At 40.4% G+C, this 23,318-nt stretch overlaps 1 protein-coding gene across 5 annotated transcripts in view; it reads left to right on the top strand.

Moving 5' to 3' along the window:
* MYO6 (myosin VI) overlaps positions 1-20,380 on the top strand; it is a 153,836-nt gene extending 133,456 nt beyond the window's left edge. For 3 of the 5 annotated variants that reach the window (XM_063124931.1, XM_063124930.1, XM_063124928.1), the window contains 5 exons: positions 4,939-5,042; positions 7,934-8,065; positions 9,774-9,800; positions 11,993-12,214; positions 15,375-20,380. In XM_063124931.1, coding sequence (XP_062981001.1) covers positions 4,939-5,042; positions 7,934-8,065; positions 9,774-9,800; positions 11,993-12,214; positions 15,375-15,574 — 685 coding nt within the window. In that variant the 3' untranslated portion in view covers positions 15,575-20,380. The remainder of the gene's footprint in view (positions 1-4,938; positions 5,043-7,933; positions 8,066-9,773; positions 9,801-11,992; positions 12,215-15,374) is intronic. The other 2 variants (XM_063124932.1, XM_063124929.1) reach the window with 1 other exon arrangement.
* The last annotated feature ends 2,938 nt before the right edge of the window (positions 20,381-23,318 follow it).

Here is a 23,318-nt window from a genome sequence, read left to right as displayed (position 1 = left end):
ATAGCAGCTTTGGATTTGTGTTACTTGAATAGCACCATACTACATGAAGGTCAATTTATGAAAAGAGTAGAGAATTTCAAAAGTCATTTCTGATGTTGTGTTGGTGGGTTTTTATTTATTTATTTATTTATTTATTTATTACATTTTTATACCGCCCAATAGCCGAAGCTCTCTGGGCGGTTCACAAAAATTAAAACCATAATAAAACAACCTACAGGTTAAAAGCACAAATACAAAATACAGTATAAAAAGCACAGATGGGATATTTAAGGTGGTTACAGGTGGGACTTATCCCCCTCCCTGTATTCCCCTCCCCCAAATTGTTTCAATCCCCCCCACCAGATTATTGTTCATAGGGGAGAATAATACCATTGAGCTAACATAAGCCCTGGACTTGCCCAAAGTAGTTTCTTGGATAGCAGCTGTTGTATTCATACTTAAAACTTCAGCTGCCACTCTTGTGTTTTGCATATCCATTAACTTTTAATTCTTGCCTTGCTTCACTGCTTTTATCTTCAGTGCCTATATGTGTGTCCATATAGTTGTCTTAGAGAGCAACCCTATGTCTCCTAGATAGGGTGAACATCTGGGGGAACATAGCGGTATCTGGGATCTGTGGTTGGAACAAAGGGCTCTGACCTCAGAGCCTAGAAATTGCACTCCTCGTCCTCTCTCCCTTGTAGCTGGTTCCCAAATGCAATCTGAGCCGGCGGCTCCCGGGAAATCTGCCAAGTCCAAAAAAAGGCCGGATTACCCCATGATGGCCATCCCTAGCTGCGATGCACACATGAAGTGGTGTCTTTTACATCCCTTAGCATACATGGAGCATTTTCTGCACTGAAGAGAATGAAGTAGAATCATAGAATAGTAGAGTCAGAAGGGGCCTATAAGGCCATCGAGTCCAGGAATCTACCCTAAAGCATACCTGACAGATGGCTGCCCAGCAGTCTCTTGAATGCCTCTAGGTAGCCTTTGTTCACACTGGAACTTCTGAGACATCAAGCTTTGGATTAGGATGGTTGTATTTTAGTCTTTCAGAAGTTTATTTGAGGGCTTATATGTCTATTTGAATTGTTACTGAATCACAGGGAACAATTAATAAAGGGAGGCCTGTGTGAGAAGATCTCCTGTGTGCTCACGTGACAGATAAGATGGCAACGTCACGAATGAATGCTTCAAATGATGGGTCAAATGCATCATCATGGTTTATTTAACCCACCATGCATTATCATGATGTCTGAACCTAGTCAATGTGTGTGTTTGGTGGATTACCCATGTTGGTGATATTTGCACAGCAGCAGACTCATGTTGTCTCTCTGTGCACATTTGGAAGTGAGGCAGGCTATCCACATCTTATTGAAAATTATGATGTATACATTTGTTGCTTTCACATATTACATTTTGGATGTAAGTTTAAAACACTTTAATTGTTCACCTAAAAGTATAAAGTGGCCTTTGCGTAACTGAAGTAACCTTTGGAATGCTGGCTTCTTGAAAGAACAATAGCAACCTTTAATGTGGTCTTCATTTTAATGTGGTCGCTTATACTTATAAAATTTTATGGAAAAAAAACCCATTTATTTTATTTATTTGTGGCATATTTGAGTATAGTAAAATCTCTCAGTGGTTCACAATATAAAAATAAAACATTGATCTTAGAGCCATCAAAGAAAACCTGAACTATTCAGTTGGACTACCATTCTTAAAGATTACTTGCTTTAGCAGAGATCTCTTGGCTTAGTTCAGTTGATCTAAAGTATTTGAGAGATGCTTAGACCAACGGGTGGTGCAGCTAAATACAGAAAATCCTTGGGATTTGTCACATTAATTGTTCAAGAAGCTTAGCCATTATATTGAGGAAATTAGATTTAACAGTCACCTTCTTGTGTCTAACAGGTAATGTGCCAGTAATTTAAAACATAACCTTTACATTTCATTGTGTCCTTATAGGAAAGATTATATTCACTTACATTCTGTGTACATGTCGTTATGAGGGCAATGAAAGTCTAAAATTCATTTGAGTTAAATAGAGAACAGAGAATATATTTGTCGTTTAAGCTAGACCTTTATGGCACCCAGTAATATAATGGCTGCAATAAAAAGGCTATTGACTTTACAACTGTACAAAAAGCCACACACCACATTTGAGGATGTGTTAAATAGTAAGGAACAGAACACTGTTAATATTTTAATGTTGAAAATTGAGTTCCTGTTGGCAAGGATAGTTGGATCAATATGGCTTGCTTTATTCTATTCACCTGCTAATAAACATGCAGGAACTTGTCTAGTTCTAACAATATTCTAACCAGAAGTAGGGTTTTAAAAGACACTCCTCAAACTCTCAGATACTCATGTTTGTGAGGGGAACGGATTGAAGTGGTGGAAAGAAGTAAAATTGCTATTGATGATGCAGTGTGAACACAATGTCCTTTCCCAGAAACATGTATTTTCTTATATCTGTACTCTACAGGGGTTACCCTAGAGTGAATTTGGAGAGAAGTGCTGGATTAGTGAAGCAAGACTGTCAGCTAGTTTGCCTTTCATTAAAGAATGATAATGCTGGATTAGCAGCTTCATTCATAACCATTCTGTGTTTTAATATCACTTAACGCAATGCCTGGCCAATATGAGGATTCACTATGCTGTCCTCCTGCTCCAGTGATGATTTTGCCTGCCATCTTTAATGTTGTGAGATCCTGCCTTGGGCTGTTCTTACTGTAATGTAGATCATAGCCTTGGAGCTCTCTGTAGTTTAAGAGAACTGCACTTCCCACCGCTGCCTCCTCCCTTCTCCCAACAGAAGGCAGTCGCCGATGAAGCTTGAGAGGCAAAAGCCGTACGGCTCGGTGGAAATAACGTCAGCGGGGGCTGCTGTTTGATCGATAGGGCAGCAAAGTAGGAGACATCTAGGGACTATAGGCAGGGTTGAAAGGGGAATATTAAGAAGCAGTGGGCTGATAAGGAAAGGTGGAAGCAGGCATAAAAAGAAAGAACTGAGAAAGGGAAGAGGGAGGGTGAAATGCCAGGTCTGAGATTAGAAAGAAGCTGGGTAGGGGGGAATAATTACTACTTCTGTGCTGAAAATTTCTCCCATGAGAATTTCGACCATTCTCATTCAATTTGATATAAAAGAAATTGCTTTCGAAAAGAAATTCAAAGTAGGAGAAATTTTGGAGGAATTCTCATGGGTTTGGTTCAGGGTTCTTGTGCTTATGAGGTGACTGAGGAATGTGTGTGTTTGTCCTGTCTTTCATCATACATTTATTTCTCTGACAGGCTGTAGCCTCCTTGGTTTCCCACACTTCCTGCACAGGGGAAGACATCATGGAATTTTATTCCTCCCATAAGGTCTTCTCAGATCAGAAAGTTCAGGCAGCTGGGAAACTATAGAGCAATGTTGAGATGTGTAATAGAAAGAAAAATATAGACAGTACCCTCAGCCACCTCACAGTGATTAGGTAAGGTCAAAAACATCACCAAGACACATTCAAAATAAATTATAAACTGCTCTGAGAATGAGGCAGAAAAATGGAAGCCCCTTTAATGGTGAAAGAAAACTCTTAGGAAATTCCTGAGATTTTTATTTTCTTACCTTCTAGAAATAGGGCACTTTTCAGAATTTTATCCACATTTTCTTCACCATTATTTTTGTGTGGTGGCTGCATTCCCTGTCCTCAATGTCCTAGAGTAATGGTAGGTACATGGGGCATTGCAGAAGATGCAGAGAATGGGTGCCAGGCTGCCAACACACTTGCTGCTGTTGCCACTTGCAGGGGCAGTGCCAACAAACCAAAAACCTTTTGGAAAAAGGGAAAGCAGGGGTTCTTCCACCCTGGCCAATGGTGATGCCTATCTGTGAGAAAGCGTTGGGGAATTTCCCCTCCCTCTTGAGAAATTTGGTGAAATCCCCCCCCCCAAATTTCGCTATCCACAAATAGGGTGGAGAATTTTGAGAGGTCACTCGTGCACAGCTTTCAAGGAGGTATAAATGAGGAGGGGGCTTCACATTGCACTACTTAGGGCTCTGGCTGTTTAGCCATACTTGGTTTTCATTATTTTCTGGTTATTAGTGACTCTCTTCTCTTTCCCTTCCTTATAAGCTCAGAAATTCTCATAGACAATGTTCTTCTTTCCCTTTGCACAGCAGTGTGGATGGATTCTGATATTGAAAGGCAGAGTAGAAAATTATCTACTTGAGCCTGATAGGGAGGGGATGGGCATCTTCCATCTGTGCTTTGGACCATCGGTCTGCATTTGACAAAGTTGCGAAGCCATGAGAGGCAGTACTCACTCTTTCTGCTCAGGCATGTATGTACAAATATAGCTGATATATCATGCCAAGTGTGAAGGCTGTACATGAGTAAAATATTCAGCAGGTGCCTCTTCTTAAATCTCTGAAGCGGATGCCAGGAAAATCTTAGGCCAGCGCTTCACCATTTTCAAAAGTCACACATGCTTAATTCTACCTACCATGGCAAGGCCTGCATGTAGTTTGTATTCAGGCACGAATGGCTGAGTACAAAAAGGAAATTGAAAATGGAAGGAAAATAGGAGTTTGTCATTATCCTGCAAGAGGAAACGCAAGCTTGCTGTACATCAAACTATCTACTGGTGGTGAAGGAGCATTGGAAGATTCTACCATTAGCTCTCATTACGTACACTGAAGTCAAGGTGAAGGAATGAAAAGACAACTTTCTGAAAGCTTTCCCAAGCAGTTTTCACTGAGGAGTACAAACAAAACTTCCCTTGATTAAAGAAATATTTTTAACAAATGTATTGGGAGACCTACCAATTTGTCTTTGTTTGGTGTCTGCCTTATTGCTATATGCGATCTCTCCCCCCTCCAATTTTAGAACCTTTTTGCCACTTGCTTTCCTGACCTCACTTGTTCATATCTTGCATAATACTATAACTTTTTTTTTTAATGAAAATTTATAGGGGACCTTCGGTTCAAGCCACCAAAGCTGCAGCTGGCACTAAAAAACATGACCTTAGTAAGTGGAAGTACGCAGAGCTACGTGATACAATCAATACCTCTTGTGGTAAGTAGTTGTTCTATTCTGGGTGAGGAGAGTAGTACTTTTGGGCAAGTTGTACTTTTGATTCATTTTCCTTGACCAAATTCTGAAACCACTGTGTGAATAATTAAGGATGCAATCCGATGCATGTTGAGGCAGAAAAAAGTTCTGCAACACCCAGCATGCCCCAGCCAGCCAGAGTCCCTGATACAAATTTATTTATTTATTTATTTATTACATTTCTATACTGCCCAATAGCTGGAGCTCTCTGGGCGGTTCACAAAAATTAGAAACATTCAAAGTATAAAACAACAGTATAAAACCATAATATAAAATACAGTATAAAAGCCCAACCAGATAAAAACAGCAGCAATGCAAAATTACAAATTTAAAACACCAAGTTAAAATTTATTTATAGACTGTTAAAATGCTGGGAGAATAGAAATTAAATTGGATTGTTTGTTGTTTGCACTTTAAATGCTGCCTAATCCAGTAGAGAAAATGCCTCATGCAATGTTGTTGCAAACTGATGCATATGTCAAGGGAAAAGGAAATGTAAACATTCAAAACTACTGTACACAGCAGAGCCGACAGGGTTGTTAATTGCATGTCACAGGAACACCACTCTTACATTCAAACCTAATCTACAAATTGTCATTGCCAATCACATTTATTTTTTTGCTTATTATTTGTAAATATCAACAGCTTACATGATCGTTTTACGTTCAACGCTACAGCCCAAGGACCGAATTCCTAAATGCCTTTTACCCTTCCTAGTGCTACTGAGAGAAATAGGTAGAAGAAGTTGGAGGGACGTATTCTGTTTAATATTTCTGTGCCTGGATTACAGGCCAAACTAAAATGTGGCATTAATCTCATGACTGGGCCTTGCATTCTGGCCCTTTTTTGTTCTAGATTAGCACCTTGAGTAGGGAGCAGTTCCAGATTGGGACTGTGGCGAAGTCATTGCATTAAAGCCCCCACCGCCGCGCTGTGCTACCAGTCCAATCTCCCATCCCCCAACCCCATCCTGCTGCACCTTCTACTTTGTAAGGGAAGAAAACATGTGACAGCCAAACTAGACATGATGTTAAGCTTCATTCTGACTGGAAGGGTGGCTCTTGTTGCTAACAAGGGGTACTGGAGTGAAATCCTCCACTTTAGTGGTTCTCTCCAAAATGTTTCTCCAGGAAACACCAAAATGCATTTTGGATGGCAGTCCCAGGGCTGCGAAGAGCAAGTTTGGGCCCCGGTGAAATTTTGGGGGGGGTTTCCCAGCAAGGGCTGCCCGAAGCCCAGATGCCCCCCTGCCTGGCATCATCAGAAGGCCTGCCAGTGCCACTCACTCCCCCTGCTTTGGGCAGGCCTGCTTGGCTGTCCACTCCCCACCCCAGCCCTCAATGAAGCCCGGGAAGCAGGACTGGCAGACCCCTGGAGGCAGCCTCCCCCGGACTACATGGCTGGCTGGCGAGGGACGCTCTCTGTGGCGAGAAATGTACTACAAGTCCCGCAGCATTCAGACAGGGCGGGGGCCTTGGCCGCCTGTTCTCCCCTCTTTCCCCTCCTGACCCTCAAGCATTTCCAGGCCCCTCCAAGCTATGCAACACAGTTGGGCCCCAGGGCCCCTTCCGGCCCACCAGGTCCTCTTGTCGGCTCTGGGCAGCCCTTATGGGGAACCACTCTGGAGAGTCCCACAATTGGGACAGGGCTTTTCAGAGGACATTGGGAGCTACTGCATGAAATGAGAGGTTAACCGCCTCCACCCCCACTTGTGCATACTAAGAAGTGTCTTGTGCTAGTTTGGATTCCACCAGTTTTGTGCGTATGTGTTTGGAGGTCTACCTCCAGACCATAGTTTCCCCTCAAATTCTCTAACAATTTATGGACAGAAAAAATTAGATGAATTGATACTGTATGATCTTTTAATCTCAGTAATTATGCTGAAACCAGGGAGGCCCAAAATCCAAATCACCATGTGCTGGCTGAGTTGTTTATTGATTGTGTTTCAGATTTCGATAGGGAAAGAACAAATTGAGACAGTGCAGATCTTTGTTTGAATCCTTGCAGACTCAGAAGTCCTTGTGACTTCTGAGGCGGCTATCAGTGTATGTACACTTACTTGGGATTACCCCCTTTGAACACAGTGGGACTTAACGTCTGAGTAAATATATGTAAGATTCCGCTGTCAAGTCTGCTAAAAGAGTTAAGACTCTGTAGCCCTTGTTCTCATATAACTATAGAGGAATTGAAAGCTTTCAAAAAAATTAAGGGCACATGATAATAAAATAGTGGTAAAGTTTTTTAAATAAAAGCTTTTGGGACCAATTCTGCAAAGTTCATAATATATATATATATATATACACGTGTGTGTGTGTGTGTGTGTGTGTGTGTGTGTGTGTGTGAGAATCCTTAAAGCTCTGTTCAGGAATGTGTGATGGAAAGACATGTTTCAAAATATGATGAGATAGAGAATAAGACACATTATTTTTGAATAAGACACATTATTTTTGAAAGGGTTACCTGAAGGCATTGGTTATAATTAAAGTGATATATTTAGCTGCTTTACTGGAATTGCTGAAGGACCAGACTACAATTTAATGTGGCTTTAGACTGAACTCAAGGTATCAAATCTCTGATGTGCAAGCAGTTGCACAAGCAGAACATCTTTGGATTTTGTTTCACTGTTCTTGTACAATTCTCTAGTGTAAGATGTAAAGCACCCTTCTATGAGTGGAGTTGGTTTAAATATTTCTTTAATAAGTTGAATCTCCTTGTTTCTTAGTATTAATGTCAGTTTATTGCAGTCACGTGTTCTAAATATAAGTATCTCTGAAGTCGTTTTGACAACTCATAAATGTATTTGTCTATTTCTTTTTTCTCACTTATTGCATCCCTGCTGTGTTTGTTTGAGACAGATATTGAACTGCTGGCAGCTTGCAGGGAAGAGTTTCACAGGCGGCTAAAAGTTTACCATGCTTGGAAGTCCAAGAATAAGAAACGTAATACAGAAACGGAACAGCGTGCTCCCAAATCAGTGACTGATTATGGTGAGAGGAAAATGCTTTTTTCTAAAAGTGCAGAAAATGTTAAGATCAAAATGTGTCTTAAACGTATCTCCTAAGTGAGAATCTTGAAGAATCTAACGTTTTCCATATCACGAATTATTAGAATAAATTGTCCCATAGAATATTTTTAACTGCAGCACATATAAAATTTGTCGCAAGTAGAAAGAGGGTGCATTGCAGAACAAATAGCCCTGGATGCATTGGAAAATTGAGACAGCTTGTGTTATAGGGGAGGGTGGGAAAGCCAGGACCCTCGGCCACTTTGTACTCTGGATGCTAAATATGGTAGCTGCGTAAGCAAATCCATCAACAGAATATTTGTGTTTTTGAAAGACGTTTTTGCTAGCTTATGATCTCACGTAAACTAGTTCCAGTTATTTATAATAGTTATATCGTAGCACTGCCGATTTGCCATTAACTTCAGGAGAACTTGTGGGGCTAGTTCATACTTGCCACTAGTCAGACATTCTGTGCACATAAAGAAATGTTCCAAGGACTTCATCAAACACACTGAGTTATTACTAATACACTACAGTGACTCTGCTTTTCCATTTTCAGCTTAAACATAAAGGTCATGAAATACTCTGGTCTGAAGCATAATTTGGCTGAGGAACAATTGATCCCAAAGTAATCCAATTTTTTAGCAAGGCCTGTTTTCCCAAAGTCCCTAAATGTCGTCTGGGTAGTTTTGCAAATTACAGATGTGTAGTTAATAAATATAAGAACACCATACTTGACACCAGTTAGAGACTGATACTGCTATTCCAGTTGTTATAAGCAATAGACAAACTAAAGGAACACTTCTCTTGTTTTGCTTCTTTAGAGGAGCAAGAATGATTGCATGCTTGTGCTCTGCAGTTGCTTTGACTGTCAATGAATGCACCTTCCGCATTAAATGTTCAGATTTTTTTGTTAATCCAGTTGTAAGTTCTACAGTTTTTTGAACTCCTATAGCCATCAAATGATGGGCATGTCTGCATGAAGTGCCTCTTTGTTTCATTCAAAGAATGATCTTTGAGTAGAGAATTATCTACGTCTCTTCTGGCATAGCTGACTCAGATGACTTCATGCTGTCTCGAAGGGTGTAAGGAGTTGAGCAGACTTGGTACCATACTTGGGATATCTCTCTGATATGCAGGGCAGTGACCTGGACATGGACATAGCCTTTTTAAAGAACACTACAATGTGGTATTCATCTTGCTGAGGCAGTTTTTGTGTGACAGAAGTGCTGGGCCAGATCTCTTGGCATCTGGGAAAGTGTATATCTGGGGCCGTTTCTACACCTGCCTTTTTTCCAGGGATCATCCCGGTATCATCCCTGTACATGTGAATGACACACAGGGGATCCCAGGAGCAGGCAGGGACGATTCCTCCATTTCCCTGGGATAATCCTTAGGTGTAGAAAGGGCCTGGGTTCCCTACTTGCACATCTGAGAAGGGAACACTTGGACCTTTTCAATCCCTGTCCGGAAGTCACAGAAAGAGCAACCTAAGGCAGGCTATCCTACACCCATCCAAGCAGGAGGAAATCGCATGCTATGTTCAATCTGTTTCCTATTCGTTAGCCATCCCATTGGTGGGTTGCATGTGGCTTACGACACGCTTCATTGAACTACTGAAAATGTAACTTTTCACATTGATCAGATTGAAATGTTATATGGTATCTTCAGTATTCAATGTTTGTTTGCAGATTTTGCACCATTTATGAACAACTCAAGTAAGTGGGGGAAATGGTTTATTTCAGCTAATTTAAAAGAATAGGAAAATATAGGTGCTGTTCCACTAACATAATAAGTGTTTTGCTACAGTGGTTTGAAATAAATGTCTGTTCAATAATTATTTTGTTGCTAAAATGACTCAAGGAGTTTTAGGACAAGACGGTGGCCATTGGAGATACACAGATTATCATAGGAATATTGGAATTAATTACAGAAAGGAACAATAATTTTGAATTATAAATTTGTATATGGTTTTGTTTCTACCACTTGTTCCTGTCGGATACTTGTTTTATTGTTGTAGCAAAACACTGTTGTTAATCAACTAACCTTCAGAGCAAAAACTAACATTAAACTACTTGTTTTAGAAAGAGGAAATTATTTGTTGCAAGGAAGGTGCTTAGTTCACTATGCAGACGGTTGTTTGGGCGAGTTCGGGTGTGCACAAGGATGAGAAAAAAGACCCGCCGGTTGCCTTAAGGCCCAAGAAAAAGCTCTTTAATTCTTAGTGCTCCATTTGGATCATCATTGCACGTGCTAATGAAGACTATGGGTAGCCAGAGCCTCCATTTTCTTCAAAGCACATGGATATGATTCATGGAAATCAATAAATTACTTGGCAAGTCAGTTAATTTAAATGAAAAAAAAAAGTCTAAGAATTTTCCTAGATAAAACGTATGGGCTGTTCATGCCAATGTTTGCTGGAGATAAATAGTCAATTGATAAATAGTACATAATTATAACTAAATCCCCATTAGTGTGAAAAGGTCTTTTTGCTCATTTTCTTGTTATGGACAAACAGTTTTATTCTCCACTGATACTAATGATGGGAAATCTTTCAGCGGATATGGCTTTCTCCATTGGGACAAACAGTCACATTTATGAGCGCAAGAGGCACGTTTCTTCCCATTCTAGTTCCAACATCTTGCCAATAAATATTTCTGAGGGAGGGGGGATATAAATAAATCCAATGTGACAGCAGTGTCACTCTTTTTTTCCTTTCCTTTTTTCTTTTTAAACCACAATCCGAACCTGGATTTAGTACTTAATGGTTGGTTTGCTTAGTCAGTGGAATTTGCTGTTATTTCCTTTATATTGAATTACTGAACTGTGTTTTCTGTTCAGTTGACCACTACAGATTTGAATCCTTAACATCTTTTTTTAAATGAACAGTTACAGAAGAGTTCTTATGTGAACTCAGACAAAATAAGTTGATCTTGAAGGTACTTCTGTGCCTGGATTCTGTTAATATTATCTGTAGCAGGCTTTAGTGGGGATGGGCACCAACGAACATGTCCCTACTGAGTGCACCAGATACTATCATGATATTTTAAACTAATTGTTATTATTATTATTATTATTATTATTATTATTATTATTATTATTAATATTAATATGTGCCTTCCCCTTCTGTCTTAGAATGTGGGGTTGCAGGTAAGCCCAAGTAGTGACTATTTTTCAATGTGTCACCATCCCTCCCCTTACACTCCAGGGTGTAAGATGACTAATCCTTGTAAAAATATGCTTTAAAGAGCTTGCTGTGAACACTATTCTATCTAGAAAATTGTTCATTGGAGGCATCTCCACCCAAGTTGTATCTTTACAAGTGGCCTAGATATAATTTTAGAGAGGTAGATAGATTTCATGTTGCCATGGAAATCGATGACTGTGGTGTTGCATTGATAATTCAGAATGTTCTTTTTATTTTTGCCCAAGTCAACAGGGCCCTGGATTTTACATTGGTCAGCCTCCATAAAGAGGCGCCGTGGTGTCCAGGCACATAACCTCAACAATGATTCTGACTTAGAATTCCCATGCAGTTTCTGCCATTGGTGGAACTAAATCTATACAGCTTCAGAAAATAATAATAATAATAATAATAATAATAATAATAATAATAATAATAATAATAAAAATAATAAAAATATTTCTTAATAAATTTCTTATTTCTTAACCGCCTCTCCATCCTGATCGAGGTGGGGAACAACAGTAAGTATAAAATACATAAAAATGATATGGAAAGTGCAAGATGAGATTCCCTTTAAGTCACCCTCCCCTCCGTAAGCACCTTTGGTCATATTTTCAGAGCTGCCCTACTTTCTGCGCTTTTTTTTTCTTTTTAAAAAAGGGTGATGGTATTGAGGGCTGATTTGGGTGTTTGGCTGCCCATTTTAATACTGGTTATTCTTTATAGCTCAACAGAATCCAACCAGTCAATTGTCTGCTAGGCAGCAGCAGGAGATGGAAGTGAATCGGCAACAGCGTTACTTCCGTATCCCCTTCATCCGCCCAGCAGATCAATACAAGGATCCCCAGAACAAGAAGAAAGGATGGTGGTATGCACACTTTGATGGACCATGGATTGCTCGTCAGATGGAACTTCATCCTGATAAACCACCCATCTTGCTAGTGGCTGGTTGGTATTAATTTTAGTTTTATTTTAGAATGGAAATGGAGATTTGTTTAGTGACAAAACATACTGAAGGCAAATCAAGATCTGAATTAGGCTCTAGAAAGATGAGCTAGAATTACGACCCAAATAGTTTATTCAAAAAGGCTGTATCACTTTACAGTCAACTTCCTAACAACCTAAAAGCCATGCTTTGAATAGACCCATTGAGATCAATTGAATTAAATCTGGATCCAGTCATATACATCTCAGAATTATGTTTTCATTGGCCCTTTCTACACCTAAGGATTAACGTGTAGGGCCATATCCCAGGAAAATGGAGGGATCATCCCTGCCTGCTCCCGGGATCCCCTATGTGTCACTTGGATGCACAAGGATGATCCCGGGTTATAGGGCTGGTGTAGACATGCCCACATAATCCCTATAATGTTTGATGAGTTTTTTAGTTACTTTTGGGCCTTGCTATTAGATTTACCAATGAACAGGCTGTGGCTACTTTTCTCAAGGAAAGTAATTCGGAAAATGCAACTTCCATGTGATCCACTATTCTTTCCTTTTTTAATTTTCTTTTTGAAAGAACTGAATTCTGGGGCTCTATGAGCTATGCTTTTCACAGGCTGTTCCTGGATCCACTAGATCCACAGAACTCCATATGAGCAGGTATTCTTGTTTATATAAGAGTTTGAAAATTATTTCTTGTACCAATGTTCTTGTCATAGAAGTAAATGGAGAAGCACCTGTTGTGTCTCATGTGTGTCTTGAGTCACTGGAGAAAGTTTATAGGAAGTGTGGAGGAAATGGATGTCTTGTTAAAAAGGGATGGGTTTAATCATATTGGTATCCCTGATTTCCAAAGATTTCAGTCTCTAATTAGAGTAATTAGGAATAACTATAGCATTTGACAAAGTTTAAAATAAATTCAGTACTAAATATAGTTATACAGATGCATACTTTTGCTGTAAGAGAATGGTCTTAGTCTATACTTCCTGATTTTTTTTTTAAAAAAATGCATACAAGGAGAGTTTTTTGGTTTTTTTTTTACTGTACCTGGCCAATATAATTTAGTAAATGATCTTGAAAAGCAAATTGAATACTGATTTCCTCTTAACAGAAAATGGGATGGTCATATTTTCAAAGAAGTGTCATAATAAATGTTTGGGTATGTTCCTAGAGTTTAAAAGCACACAAAGCATGTAAATGGTGTGGTTGAAAACAGCAGTTGCCGTGTCACAGAGCCTGAAGGTGCGGCTGAATTTGTGAACTGACACTATTGAAAAGAACACAGTGTGATATGATAATGTTTTGTCTGTTGTGTCTGATGTTTTAATTATTATTATTATTATTGTTATTATTATTATTATTATTTATTTATATAGCACCATCAATGTACATGGTGCTGTAATCAAATGCATGACAAGCTGGAGAGTTCTAGTACAATTTTCTCTCTAAATGTGCTCAGGATTTCTCAATCCTAAGGAAATAAACTGGCAGCTAGTGCTGAAAGTTAAGGGTGCTTCTGATTCATATGTAGGTCTGTGATGTTAGGTGTGCCTACAGGGGGGGTGGACAACTTATGCCCCTCCATTTGTTTTGAGCTACAATTTGGGTTGCCCCTCACCATTGGCTATGCTTCCTAGGGCTGATGGGAGTTGTAAGCAAAAACATCTGGAGGACCACCAGTTGCCCACTTCTGGCTTACAGAATCCTGCTGAACTTTGTCCTTGAGCCCTAATCCAAAAACGAAGGAAGGCCTCAAAACAAAGGTTTCTCCAAGTGTGTTGTGCACATGTGCTCACTCAAATGTTCTGTCTTTTGGAATGTGCTATGGCATGTGGAGGCTGGATGTGCTTAAGTCTTACATGTATGGACATGCCCTAAGTGACTTGTAAATGGTTCTTTTTTAGTTAGCTAGTATCTTCTCTTTCGTTCCAAAGACATCAACTAGAATCAATAAAATGCCACGTGAACTGATAAAACATAAAGCCAATTCAAACATTCAGGAAGGATGTATGGTAGAGTTCTCCTCCACAGTACCACTTCATAATGAATGTGGAGGTTGCTAGCCTGAAAATGCCCATGTGTCAAAATCGCCCTCCTTGTAGAAATCTTATCACCATAGGAAAGGCTGTTAGCTTTCTCCCTGCCACACTAGGTTTCCATGTGACAGGAGATTGTCAAACTGACAATCACCTTCTTAAATTCTGAAGTGATGCGGGCTGATTAGAGGACTATACAATATCGTGAAGAGCATGTTCAGATTGGGCATTTATGTCTAAGACCTTATTTTTAGGGGTGTGCACGGACCCCCCCAATCCGCTTCGTGGTCCAATCCGGATCGGGCCCGATCCTCTTCACGCTGCTCCGCCCGTCTCCCGCTCCGCAGAGCGAGATCCGGCTTTGCCACCGTCACTATATGGACGGCGGCGGCAGCGGCACAAGAGAAACCACCCACCCACCCCGCCCCCTTACCTTCCTCCATCGCGGGCTTCAATTGAGGCCCCGGTTGAACCCGGAAGAGGCCTCGGCCTTCACTTCCAGCTTCCACCAGGGCCTCAATTGAAGCCGGCAACGGAGGAAGGTAAGCGACCCTCCTCCCTGCTCCCTTACCTGGTGCTGCCGCAGCTGCAGTCCCCCTCCCCCCCACTTACCTTCAGGCGAAGCTCCGGATTGAGGCGATCCTCTTCGCCTCGATCCGCAGCCCCCCTGACTCTCTTCGCCTCCGCCTTAAGGGTAGGCGAAGCCCCCTGCTCCGCTCCTGCTTCTCTGGTTCGAGGAGAAGCGGAGCACATCCCTACTTATTTTAAGCATAGATTCCTTGCCCTTCTTTGTAAAGCTAGAGTAGCTATATGGGGTGTTACTGTTCCCTGCTTTCAAAGCAGTGTCTATGATCCAGAGGCTCAGGCACAGGTTATTGGGTAATGGGGTGAGTTGCCACCGCAAGAGGGTTACATGGATATCGGTTCTCCCTTTGATGATCTCAGGCAATGTATTGAACATGGAAGTAATGCCAGTTTTCATTGTGGTTTCATTCCAAACACTTATGAGTACGTGTTAAAAGCGAAATATGGGATGATGTTATTGAAAAGACCACCTGTTCTATTCCCATGTAGCAGAAACTAGAAACCCAAGATACACTTCGTGAAATCTGGCTCTTTCTCCATTTCAGGCAAGGACGACATGGAGATGTGTGAGCTGAATCTTGAAGAGACTGGCTTGACGCGTAAGCGTGGTGCTGAAATTTTGCCGAAGCAGTTTGAAGAGATTTGGGAGCGCTGTGGGGGGATCCAGTATCTTCAAAAGGCAATTGAGAGCAAGCAGGCTCGGCCTACTTATGCAACTGCTATGCTGCAGAACCTGTTGAAATAAATACGCCCTTTTCACATTCAGCGGTGTTTTGAGAGCATCTCCTACCTTAACAATAAAGGGAAAAAGATCCTCTGAGTAAACAGAGGGCACTTAAACATTCCATAATCGTATAGAGATGTTTAATATAAAGTAAACAGATTTTATTAATGTGGCAGTTTTTAAATTGTACTTCCTATGTTTGTGTAGTGAATTCAACTAGTTCTGTGGCTTTAAGCATTTGTTTCAGTCAAGTATGTGGTTTGCTTTTGTTCATACATTGACTCTTACATATAGCATCTGTTGTAACACTAATAATACTGCAGTGTAAAATTACACACTACCGGGATCTAAGCATTTCCTCTTCTTCTTACAGTGTACTTTATTTGTAATATGTTAGTTCCGTCACGGTAGCGTAGCATCAAGAGTACACTACATCTTCTAACTGGAATTGTGAGGCCTTAATGTTAACTTCTTTTATACAGAAGTTAAAGCAACTTTTATAAGATGAAAAACTTTTGTGTGCGGATTCTGAAAGCTGCTCGACATCTATATATAGATTTATGAAAAGGCATTTTGGGAAAATGTGTCTTAGGTAGATTACAGGGATTCAAATATTGAGAACAGGATAATTGTGTCTGAAGTACTTTAGCCATGGAGATACATTTTAGTGCACAGTGAAGCATTTATGTTTGTGTGTGTGTGTGTTGCTTTTTAAACAACTTTTTATTTTTACAATGCAAATTTCTTCAGGCAATTCAGTTTTATTTTTCTCTCATCACTTTCTTTGAAATCCTTTCTTAGATGGATGAAGTTAAATATATTTCACAAATATGACCCAAGATATATCTCTAGTAATGTTTAGGACTGAGAGCAAAAAGGGAAATGGATTCTGTTTTTCAAGTCTAATTGGAGTATTGCAAGCTGAATTTTGTACTTTCTTTGTACTTCACTGAAATGCACATGAATTAGGTGGCTTCTGTCAAAATTTTCCAGACTCTTGATGAGTCTCACAGCACTGGAATGTCTAATTACGATATGCCCCTTCAAATGGCTTAACTTCATAGTGTTAAGGTAATAAACTTTTTCTTCTAATCTTATAGATCTTTTTGTAGCTAATCTCCCAATACCAGGCTTTGTGGATTCCTTTCTTTGCCACAGTACCCTTGATGGTAATTAATTTGTTTATGTATAACAATTACTTGTTTCACACAGATTTAAGTTGCCTTTTGTTGATGTTGCTGGATAGCCCTATTGCTGGCTAATATCAACAGATTAAACCTTGGTATTATCTTAGTGTTAAGAGATTTGAGGAAATTAAAAAAATGCCTGGTTATAAAAACAGTAACTACAGATTGCACTTGGGGAAACTTTCTTTTCTTTATTACATTAAAAAAGCTAATTATATTTCTGGGCTCTAATTTTTAAATCTTCAAATGTACTTTCTTAATACAGCATTATCACTGCCTTCTGTCACAGCATGGCTCGCAGAAAAATTCTCCAAGTTGTTGGAACTGTAAAAGTAAAGAGCTACATGCCCCTATGTCTGTTTCCTTTTGGCTGAGGTGGGCAGGCACAACAATTCAGCAAATTTATATACTTCCAATATTAAGAGATGTCCTAAAACTTTGTAGGCTGTTGAAAACTGCTATTTCTTTCCATCATCACGTAATCTACAAAATCGTTTTCGTGATCCAAGTACGCCAACCCACTGAATAGATGGTTGGCATGGTCATCTTTGGCACTCTTGAGCTAAATTAAGTTTCTCCCAACCTCAACAGTTGATTTCCAGTATCAAAGCTGTCTACACTAAAAATCCATCAGAGGTTGCATTTGCAGCCTTGATCCAGCACTGAGAAACATCTAGTGTTTTCTTCTACAAGCAGAAAGCACTTCTGCACGCTCAACTAGGGTCCTTTGGTTTATTCCCGTTCCTGCTCCCTGAGCTGCAGCCTCTTGCACTGCACGATATGCCATTCCAGAGGCTCCCTTGATCTCCAGGAAATGTTTTTAAGACACAAGGGGAAGCAGTGAGGATGTGCAAACACAGTTGTGTGAATGTAACTATGCTTGCAGTTCTTGGGATCCAAGTTCATGGGTTCTGAATGTAGGGATCTGGCAACAGGAAGCAGAAACTGTGCATTTTTGCACGTATAGGGCTTGATCCAGGGGCCAATCTGTCTCTAGAAGCCCTTCTTCAGGACTCGTGAGAATCCTCTAATCAAGGTGATATATTGTACACGGTGACTATGTTCTAGTAAATATAACTTAATGACATGGAAAAGTTGTTGAGCTGAGGCAGGCAAACCTTTTGCAACTGGTTTGCAACTCTGGTGATGGGTCAGGGTTGCAAGCCAATGATGGACATAGCTGAAGGTGGTAGTGGGCAGTTCCTGGGCTGGCAATTGGAATGGCCACAGTCAACATCTTCTCCCTCCCTCTCCCCCACTCTCTCTCTTTCACACACGCCTTATCCCCACATCTAGTCAGATACACATTGACAGCCACACATGCCTTCTCTCCCCCCATCTTTCAACCTACCCTCCCTGTGCTCTGAGATCCCATCACATTAAATTGCCACTCCTGCCCAACAGCTGTTCAGAGGGCTGGGGAGTGCAATTTTGATGAGGCAGTATTTTGATGAGGCCACCTTTGTGTGCCATCCTCCCCCTAACAACCACACTGCTCTGGGCTGTGGAGAGTGCAGTTTCTGGGGAAGTATGGTCTGTGGGATGATGCTCCCAGGGCACAATCCTGCTCCCCCTCCCCGCAGTTTGCTGAGCATTTGAGGGCTGCAGGTAATGAACCAAGCCTTTTAGTGACAAGATGATAGGCTCTGAGATAGATGCAGGTTTATTTTGAATTCTTGAAGGGTTCTTTCTCTGCCAACTGCTCAGATGTTTGCTTACCCCTTTTCATGCCTTATGTTAATTAATCCACATGCCTTTCACTAATATGTTCAGGACTGTCTCAGCAGGGTTTGTTTTTGCACTGGAATGCAGGCTGCAAATCTGATTGGGGAAGGGGTGAGGGGGTGAAGATTGCTTAACCTCTTCTTTGCAGATTGTCTCACCCAATAAAATTGTCTTTCCTAAGCTGCTTTTCTCCCAGTTGGGGAATGATGCAGAGTCCTCCTATTTTCTGTGGAGGTTGGGAATGCAGCAAGAAGGGCAATTCTGATTGGAAAAGTGGCCTTCAGAGAGAAAGGTTTAGCAACTTCTCCCACCATTGCTGCCCTAAACTTGCAGTCCTGTACACCTGCTGAATGAGAGCCTATGACCGTCACTTTAAATGGTATTAATATGACACTTTACTGGTACTATTTGTATTCATATTAATATGACACTTTGCTAGTAAACTGGCTTGCTCTAGATTCAATTGATTTTGTATGGATTTGTTACATCACTTGGCTAGCATAACTATTTGTATGGTGATAAGATTTAAGGAAAGTGGGGAGGGGTTGTCAATGAGGACTTGATTGACTGGATGTTACTCCATGAGATTTTTGCTTCACTCAATACTCTGTTAAGAGGGAGGCACATTCCTAATTTTAACATGCTGCCTCTCTTGCCATCTTCCTTATCCTCCCAAACTGTTTTTTGGGATGAACAGCAGCATGCATAATTGGAAACGTTGCTTCAGTCTGTGGGTGAATTCCAGTTGACTCCTACCACTCACTATCATTGGCCTGTGTGTATGAATGCACTCATCACATCAAGTGATAAATGTCACGTTTGTAAAAAGTGCATCTTTTAAAATCCTTTCTGGGTTATGATTCATGTGTATGACTTTTAATCAAGGGAGAAACTAAGATGCAATGCATTACATCAATTAGGAACATGCAATGTTCCTAATTGATGTAATGCATTTGTATCTGGGAATCTTGAGCCTATGAACAAAATGCATCCTAGGAAATGGTAATCAAATAAACAACCCAATGTGATGCCATATTCATTTGGTAGTTAGTTGGGTTGGTAAATATCAGCATGAAAATTAATAGGATTTTTTTTTCACTCTCAAGAGAAGTTAAGCTATCTGTTACAACGAGGAAGTGTTTCCTGCTCTTTTCTTATTCATGATCTTTCTGATGTGGAAACCCCAGGAAGACTGACTTACATACATCCCTTGATGTACCTGAACGTGTGACACATTTTGTTTGAGGGGTTGTGATGTGATGACGAAGTTCTCCTTGTAGTGTTTGATCTGTGATGACTGTTTTACATGTTTTGGATGCAGTTATTGGGCGATGAAAATGTAGGTGTGAACCTACCCTAAGTCTCAGGATATAGCAATCCAAGTCACATGACCAAGAATAAGTTGTCCTTCAGAAAACAGCACAATGTCACTAACATTCCATTGGAAATTTGCTCATCTTCTGTAGTTGTATCTATTTTATCTCCAACTTATTTCTCCCTAAACTGTTTAAAGTAGTTTGTCAAATAACCTTAATTATGTACTGAAAATAGCAGCGAAATAAATCCACTCTGTTCATCTCCCTGGAATATTACTTATTTAAGAGAGAATGAGAATGACTGAGAGGTCTTGAAACTTGCATTTGCTTTTACAATTTGAAGTACTAGCTAACCAAATAAATGGAGAATACTGGCTTCTAAAAAAACCTGTTTCATAAATTGGTTTACAACAGTATACTAAATTGGAAATGAAATATTTCAGCACTAATGGGATTTTGGGGAGAGTTGCCCTTCTCACTTTCAGACTTTTCCTTTAAACCGGGTTTTGTCTCAAATATTTTAAAGCAAGTCATAACACAGGTTTTCCATGATCCAACTAAAGATGATTCTGATGCAAGCAACTTTGAAACGAATGAAGCGAGCTAGTCATGACGTAGCTGGATTGAGGGCAATGTATGTGACTGATTTTTTTAAAAAAAAACTGAACGAAAGTATCCACTTTTTAAAAGATTAAAATATCTTTTTCTTATTGCCCTTAACTTTTCTTTCATTGATGTTTTATTTTTATTTATTGTACAGTATTCATGAATCTAAGATGCAAAAATACAAATGGGCATTCTTGTGCTATAGAACATACAGACACAATCTTTCCACACATCCTCCAGTTAAATAATTTTATTATTTAATTGAAATACAAAACATTCTCATCCAGCAAAGATATTTGGTAATTTATATTGGATAATGATAAATTATGGTCAAGAACAATTGTTTCATTATTAAAACCATTGTGTAAAAATAACTTCTATTGCTTGACTAATAGATATTGATATGAATACACATACAAAAAATAGCTCTGACATGAAAATATATTGAATACAATGAGAAATCTAACTTACACAACCACCAGTGGTACCTGGTATGTATAAGATGGGGGTATCTCTGTATGAATGCCCTATAAATGTTGACTAGCCTGAGAAACAGGTCCTTGGCTTCCATGTATACTTCCCCAGTGATTTCAAGATGAGATCTTCTCTATTTGTATATCAAAGCTGCTAGCACTGTAAACTCAACTCTTTTTTTTTAACCTTGAAGAGATGGCTGAGCTTTTCTACACAAGGCTGTTAATTGTTATCTCTGCTTTCAGTTTCATCACAGCATTGAGATCCAAGCTTTTCATTTACAGCTTTTCTATGACATAACCTCTGGGTGGTGCTGTGCTATAGTGGAACACAAAAGCTCTGAAAAGAGGCAAGCTCTGGTGCTTCAGAAATCGCATAAAAGATGTTTTATTGGTTTATATCCAAACGTGTTCTGCTCAATGTTTTGGACTGATTAGCTCCTGCTAGCACAGCAACTGTTTCCAGCTCCTGATGAAGGACAATCAGTCCAAAACGTTGAGCAGAACACGTTTGGATATAAACCAATAAAACATCTTTTATATGATTTCTGAAGCACCAGAGCTTGCCTCTTTTCAGCACTTTCTTTACATGGTGCAATTTTCCCCCTGCGTAGTCACACCCGCTATAGTGGAACACCACAGTTACGCAAGTATGAAAATATCTTTGTTTCGTTTTGAGAAAGAATATCCCATTTTCCCCATTCTAAAAAATACAGGGAGAGTGCTCCTAAAAAAGAGAAACGAAACTAGAGGATCATGATGTCATCTAAAGAACCCGTAAGGAATTATGAGTGCACAATAATTGCCTCATGTAGAAAAGCTCTATCTCTAATGCAGCATCTACAAGCCATATGAGAATATAACTTGGTAGACAAGTTTCTTGACACCATAGAAGAATAAATACATGAAGATAACCTCAACTTTTACATGTATTGGCTCTGAGTGGTAAACATGTATAAAAAGCAATTAACCATTTTATTGCTTAGATAAGCTGTAATGCCTAAACGCACACAGGAAGGAAATGGTTCAGGGTACCAGAGATTATACCCAGAGCAGAAATGCACTTGATAATTAAAAGTAAAACATTTGCCATTCAGTAAGGAAGTAAGCAATATAAATCCCTAAAATACCACCACTTGGAGCTCTGTCCTTAAGCACATCACACAGAGGAGGGCCAGGATCTCGTCTCGATCCTCCCAGAGTGCAGGACACGGAATAACCGGCTCAAATTAAAGGAAGCCAGATTCCGGCTGGACATCAGGAAAAACTTCCTTGCTGTTAGAGCAGTGTGACGGTGGAATCAGTTATCTAGGGAGGTTGTGGGCTCTCCCACACTAGAGGCATTCAAGAGGCAGCTGGACAACCATCTGTCAGGGATGCTTTAGGGTGGATTCCTGCATTGAGCAGGGGGTTGGACTAGATGGCCTTGTAGGACCCTTCCAACTCTGCTATTCTATGATTCTATGATACTTGAAAGTAATTGTGGCTTTGGACATTCTATACCAATTCAGGGCACAGAGGAGAACAAGCGCACATGAATTGTGTTTCATCCGTTGCTTCTTTAGAACACTTGAAGTGGAGTTTGAGCATTATGCCCTGTGGTAGGTGGGGTTATACCTGCACTCCAGCCAATCTAACGCAGAGCTCTCCCTCCCACCACCTGCATGCTTCATATCTCTGGAACACTATGGCCTTTGCTAGACCAGGCTATATCCCGGGGTGATACCCGGGATCGTCCCTGTGTGTCCACATGACGCACAGGGGATCCCGGGCTCAGGGAAGGATCAACCCTCCCTGGCCCGGGGATATAACCTACCCCTTTGGGCCCGGTCATGGGCTCAGCCCGAGACCACGGAGCGTGTGGCCCATATTCGCAGCTTGACCCTGGCTCCGCGCAATTACCCGCACGTAGCTGGGAGCCGCACAGGGTGGAGGGAGTGGGGAAACTGATTTTTTTTTAAAAAAACAACAACCTTACGTGGGCACACGAGTATTCGTGAACATCGTCCCTTTAAACAATTAAAAAAATGGCGGGCGCGACGGCTCTCTTCGTGAGCTTGTCGCGCCTGACATATAGACTAGCGCGACAGCCTGCGATAGTTGCATTGCGGTCTCTCCCCTCCTCTGTCACGCTTTTTAAGGTAGGTCTAGCAAAGGCCTATGTTTTGTTGAAAGCACAAGGGTGTTTCCAGTTGTTTAGTATGTAGTGAAGGTTGTGCAAGACTAGTTATTCAATTTAGACCCAGCACAAAACTTGTTTGTGGGGGGACAGGGACAAAAACAAAAGTGTTATAGGCCCCATTCAGAAGACACCTTAAACCACAGCTTTAACTACAGTGGTTAAGCCAGAAAGTCGAGCTGTGTTCAGAAGACACTTTAAACCATGACTTTAACCATGGTGGCTAAGGCAAAAAGCTTTATGCACTGTGGTTAAAGCCATGGTTTAATGTGTCTTCTG

This window comes from Elgaria multicarinata, chromosome 4 (assembly GCF_023053635.1).
Source record: "Elgaria multicarinata webbii isolate HBS135686 ecotype San Diego chromosome 4, rElgMul1.1.pri, whole genome shotgun sequence".
Classification (NCBI taxonomy): domain Eukaryota; kingdom Metazoa; phylum Chordata; class Lepidosauria; order Squamata; family Anguidae; genus Elgaria; species Elgaria multicarinata.
Note: the sequence above shows the minus strand (reverse complement) of the source record. Positions and strands in the feature narration are given on the sequence as shown.